General features: G+C 46.6%; 1 protein-coding gene across 1 annotated transcript; it reads left to right on the forward strand.

Annotated features, from left to right (window-relative positions):
- Positions 1–3,957: 3,957 nt before the first annotated feature.
- LOC124655485 (NAC domain-containing protein 43-like) lies at positions 3,958–5,725 on the forward strand. The gene is made up of 3 exons (XM_047194370.1): positions 3,958–4,129; positions 4,400–4,698; positions 4,982–5,725. The coding sequence occupies exons 1-3, from the start codon at positions 3,958–3,960 to the stop codon at positions 5,723–5,725; spliced, it is 1,215 nt and encodes a 404-aa protein (XP_047050326.1).
- Positions 5,726–6,096: the final 371 nt, after the last annotated feature.

A 6,096-nucleotide genomic window follows, 5' to 3' on the forward strand; every position in this document is an offset into this window, starting at 1 on the left:
GGTCACCCATCCTCACACTACTCCCGTCCCGGCAAACTTAACTTCTTGGTTCTCTTCGGATGAGCTTCCATGAAAGAAATGACACCTTGGTGTTAATATTACAATATCTATCATATTAACCCTTCGACCGTGATGTCACACCTCTATATTTTTGAATTCTAAACAATTACTTAAGTAAACAATAATGAATATATATAAATAATAATAATATAGAATTTGAAAAAAAATTAAATGATCTGTTTTGTCTATTTATTTAATATGGAATAATTAATATCAGTAAATGCGAATTTGGCAAATAATATGTCTAAATTGATCAGAAAAATGAGAGGAATACAAATATGACATCCATATCATCTTTTGAACCTATAAAGTTAACTTACCAAAAAATTATGAGCATTAGATCAAGTACCTCTAGTTTAAATTTGACTGACTTTATCGAAAATGAGGTGGGAAACGGTCTCGGCATGGCATAGTTTGCCGAAACAAGGTCATATTTGGCACGTGTGTGGACCCTAGGATGGGAAGCAAGTCCCCGGACGTGGATTTCTAATCCGACCCACGGACATCCATCTTTTCATTTTTAGCGTGCCCAAACGGTTTTTATTTGTGAAGCAGCTACATGGGGCGTATTTTAGTATGACGTGAAACCTTCGTGCGATGATAGTAGACCACCTACGCACCACCTATCACATGACATGTGCACGCGTTAGCTTTTTGGGAACCCATGCAGTTTTTGGCGGTGTCCTGCCGAATCCGCTGGAAACTGACTGGATTTGAACTAGAGGTCAACTATCCGTCGCTCCAAAAATTCCGGAAAAATTGTTTTTAGTTCAACGACGCATCATTATATGTGCTAATTTTCTCCGTTTAGTTTGTTCGCGAATGGGTGCACCCGCACGCCCGGTACGGCGATACCGCATGTCCCGGTGGCCCTGTTTTGGCCAGATGGCTTTTTGAACGGAGTCAAAAATCCCATGGAGCCGGGTGGCGTCATTTTATATGTCATAGTAACTATTCTGTTTGTCAAAACTGGGATACGACAATTATTTTAAAAAACCCTTCATGAAAAGGGCTATCACGTCCGGAGTTCTATGGATTTCAGGTGAAATGAGGTGGGAAACAGCCTTGGCATGGCATAGTTTGCCGAAACATGGTCATATTTGGCACGTGTGTGGACCCTAGGATGGGAAGCAAGACCCCGGACGCGGATTTCTAATCCGATGCACGGACGACCATCTTTTCATTTTTAGCGTGCCCAAACGGTTTTTATTTGTGAAGCGGCTACATGGGGCGCATTTTAGTATGACGTGAAACCTCCGTGCGATGATAGTAGACCACCTACGCACCACCTATCGCATGACATGTGCACTCGTTAGCTTTTTGGGAACCCATGCGGCCTTCGGTGGTGTCCCGCCGAATCCGCTGGAAACTGACCAGATTTGAACTAGGGGTGAACTATCCGTCGCTCCAAAAATTTCGGAAAAATTGTTTTTAGTTCAACGATGCATCATTATATTTGCTAATTTTTGTCCGTTTAGTTTGTTCGTGAATGGGTGCACCCGCACGCCCGGTACGACGATACCGCATGCCCCGGGGGTCCTGTTTTGGCCAGATGGCAATTTGTACGAAGTCCAAAAATCTCACAGAGCCGCGTGACGTCATTTTACATGTCATAGTAACTATTCTGTTTGTCAAAACTGGGATACAGAAATTATTTTGAAAAACCCTTCACGAAAAGGGCTATCACGTCCGGAGTTCTATGGATTTCAGGGGAAATGATGTGGAAAACGGCCCCGGTATGGCATAGTTTGCCGAAACGAGATCATATTTGGCACGTGTGTGGACCCTAGTATGGGAAGCAAGACCCCGGATGCGGATTTCTAATCCGACCCACGTGCGACAATTTTTTCATTTTTGGCGTATGTGAAAGCCATGAAACCTCAAACATTATAGGTCATTTCAAGAAGATTTGTTTAGGTATTTGAAATATTCCATTTTTTAAATTTTTCTATGATAGATCTTATTTTTCTGCAAAATTTGATATATTATACTTATTTTTCTCAATTAGAATGATTTAGGTATGCTTTTTTGAAGACTGTCGTGCAGAAATAGAAAAAAACTATGCCGACGGTATAACCGTCGGCACAGTTCTGTAGTAAAAAAATAAAAAGAATGTTGTGCCGACAGCCAGACTGGTCCTGTGCCGACGGCCAGAACTGTGCCGACGGTGGCCGTCGGCACAACTGGCTTGTACCGACGGCTATTTTAACGCCGACGGCCATCCTTGTCGCCGCGATCCGGAGGCTTCTGTGCCGACGACCATCGGCACATCTGTGCTCTCCCGTAGTGTGTTTTACCCCTTAGGTGTTACAAAATAACAATTATGGCCCAAAGTAGTGCCACTTTTTACCCCAAGTTGAACTGAGACAGATGAATGTGCTACACCAATTAAAGGCGAAACATGTCATTATGTAACTACAAGAAGTGGCCAAAACGTTTTTCCTTTGTTAACTGTTGGATTAGTTCAGAAAATGCTTGAATATTAGGTGGAACTAACACGAAAAAATTATACTTCGGATTTGTCGACTATGCATGCTGCTGACTAAAATAAGTCAAGGGATCATTATATATTGTTTATTGTGACATCAAGGTGATTAGTTTTGAGTTGCGTCTATTCACACTCAAGAGTGTGACAGTGCTCCTGATATGACAAAAGTTATTGGGCAAAAGAAACTTGGCATCTATTAGCTAGCTAGTAACTACTAGAGATATCTTTGACATGGCCCGGCTGGTTAAGAGATGACTTAACAAGGGATAATTAGAAACTATTTTGTCATTTTACTAGCAATAGCACTGTCTCGGGTCTTCATAGTACAGCATATTTACAGGTATTCATACATATGACAGAATTATTGAATGGTGCCCTGGTAGCCCTACATGTCTGGATGATATATATATGCATACATTTTATTCACCAAAGGGATAATATCTCAATGGCCATGTGTACACACACGTGCAAGGTTTACATGCACATAACCTTCTTAATTAATTGCCTATATATGTTCAAATCTTACTTTTTTTTTTGAGTCTTCAACTAGTAAGCTCACCTCTTATTTCTTTTAGAAACAGATAAAATATATAGGTAGTTTGATCTGCCATGTGGAGACGAACCTTGATTTGTGTATGCAGGACTAGAGTTTTGATATTGTCATTTTCTTCTTGGCTATACCATATAATTGTACTTTTTACGTGCATGTCCTCATGTGACCGATTGAGATGAACAGTACCTTAAGATAGAAGCTGGTCCATTTTTATCATTAAGTTTTGTACCTATAGCTAGCTCTGAAAAGTAGTGTAGCAGGTTATATTGTTTTGTATCAAAAAAAAAAGACCTTAGCTAGCTTACAGATTAAAAAACACGCACACGTGAATTAATTACCACCAAAGTAGTATAAACTCCGATGCACACATCAGCTATGTAGTGTAGTAAATAGCAGCGCATGTGAACCATGATAAAATCTAGATTAACTGTTCTCGGTACACACAATACTGTTCTTTCTCTGAAAATAGTTTTTCTCTCTCTCTGGACATCTTTGTCAGGGGTGGGTGGCAAAACTAACCCCACTCCAGTGACCAGAGCAAAGAGCTGCACCCAACAGCATAGAATGATGGCAATATCAACCTCCGATCATCTCTCTCCCTCTCTCTCCATCTCCAGCAACTTTGCAACCACTATAAATGGCCACCTTTCCTCCCACACCGCCGGCTCATCCCACTCTCCATTAGCTTCTCCCTCACCCGCTAGCTAGCTAGCTCAAATCTCTCCCTCTGCCCAATTATGCACTAGCCCCTAACACACAACACACAGCGAGCTTGTTCGTCACTAGCTAGCTAGCTAGCAATTTATCACTCGATCCTTGCAAGAGCTCGACGCCGTCCGGCAGTCGACAACGAGCAATGAGTATCTCGGTGAACGGGCAGTCGTGCGTCCCGCCGGGGTTCCGTTTCCACCCCACGGAGGAGGAGCTCCTCAACTACTACCTCCGCAAGAAGGTCGCCTCCGAGCAGATCGACCTCGACGTCATCCGCGACGTCGATCTCAACAAGCTCGAGCCATGGGACATCCAAGGTATAGTAACAAACACCATCTTACTTCTCCTTCTTGTGATGCCATGGCCGTCTTAATTGCACGGTTCTTGAACCGATTGGTAGTTTCACAGTGCAAACTAGTACGCCAGGCGTACTCCATGCATCTTGGTGACGAATGCAACTAGTAGTAATTTCTTAGGTGATCTTAGGTGATGTGGTTGTACCTGTACGGCCATGATCCATGCATATGAATGAATTAGCAGCCCGTCTAAGAGATCGAAATGCTTGGTTAATTTGGGTGCAATTGCAGAGAAATGCAAGATCGGCTCGGGCCCTCAGAACGACTGGTACTTCTTCAGCCACAAGGACAAGAAGTACCCGACGGGAACGCGGACGAACCGGGCGACGGCGGCAGGGTTCTGGAAAGCCACCGGCCGCGACAAGGCCATCTACAACGCCGTCAAGCGCATCGGCATGCGCAAGACGCTCGTCTTCTACAAGGGCCGCGCTCCCCACGGCCAGAAATCGGACTGGATCATGCACGAGTACCGCCTCGAAGATCCTTCTTCCGCCGCCGGGGCCGGGGCCGATGCCACCGCCACCGCCATGGTACGATTACATAGCCCAATTGCCTAGCTAATGCACCGATAACCATTAATTGTTTGCTGCCGTAAAAATTATACGTGGTGGTGGTGCAATGATAGGCGTACGAGCGTCCTAGCTTGCTCCTTGACACACCATCTAGCCAGCCTTTCTTCTTCTTCCTCGCACCCTACACTCTCTCACTGCAGTAATGATTAAGCTTTTTCCATGTGCTTCATGTGCCCCAAAAGGTAATAATAATTAACACCTGCCTGCCTTGTCTAATTTGGATGCCGTACGTCATGCTCAGGTCGTCACTGCCGCCGCATCGTCGGACACCGGCGGGGAGGACGGGTGGGTGGTCTGCAGGGTGTTCAAGAAGAAACACCACCACAAGGAAGCCGGGGGCGGAAGCGGCAAGCGCGGCGGCGGTCGAGATGAAGGCGGCAAGGCGGCGCGCTCCTCCTCGCCGCTTTACTCCAGCGACGACGCGCTCGACCAGATCCTGCACTACATGGGACGATCGTGCAAGCAGGAGCACGAGCTATCCTCCCCTCGCCCGAGGCCTGCAGCGTCTAGGTACCTCCGCCCCATCGAGACGGTGCTCGGTGGCCAAGGATTCATGAAGCTACCTCCTCTCGAGAGCCCGTCCTCTGCGGCCACCCCGCGGACGTCAACGACGACGCCGCTCGGACTCGGAGTCGACAGCGGCAACCGGGAGCTGTCCGCTTGCGCCGATGAGCTGCACTTCCCACAGCGTGACAGCGGGATCACGGACTGGGCCATGATGGACAGGCTCGTGGCGTCCCACCTGAACGGCCAGCATGACGCGTCCACGGACCAGCTCTGCTTCGACGGCGCCAGCGACGGAAATGCAGGCGACAATGACGTCCTCGACAACGCAGCCGTCGACGGGCTGGCCTTCTACTCCGCCGCCGCAACGAGGCTGCTCGGCGGGACTGCTACGGGCGGCGCCGGCAGCAACGACGACGACCTGTGGACCTTCGCACGATCCGCGGCGTCATCCGAGCGACTGAGACACGTCTCACGGTAAAACTGTACAGTAGGCACCGCCATGGCGAGCGAGGTGAGGGCCCGAAAGGTGGCGAGGCAGGACAGTGGACAGAAGCTGCCCTAGTACAGCAAAAAGACTACTTCAACAGCAAGAAGAAGAGAAACAATAAAAGAGAGCTAGTGAGATCAACAGCGAGAGAGACAGAGATCTCAAAGGTGATTAGATTGATGTGTGGGAGAAAATTAAGCGAAAGGAAAAAGGGGATTAAAGCGGGCAGTAAGTTGGAATATCACTTTCACAGTGATCGCACCCGTCTCTTATTGTTTAATTAACCCTTATGAGTACTACAATGTTACTATTAATTAGCATACGGTTACTTATAATTATTAAGATCGACCTACGATATATTA

The sequence above is a fragment of the Lolium rigidum genome, chromosome 1, assembly GCF_022539505.1.
Source record: "Lolium rigidum isolate FL_2022 chromosome 1, APGP_CSIRO_Lrig_0.1, whole genome shotgun sequence".
Classification (NCBI taxonomy): Eukaryota; Viridiplantae; Streptophyta; class Magnoliopsida; order Poales; family Poaceae; genus Lolium; species Lolium rigidum.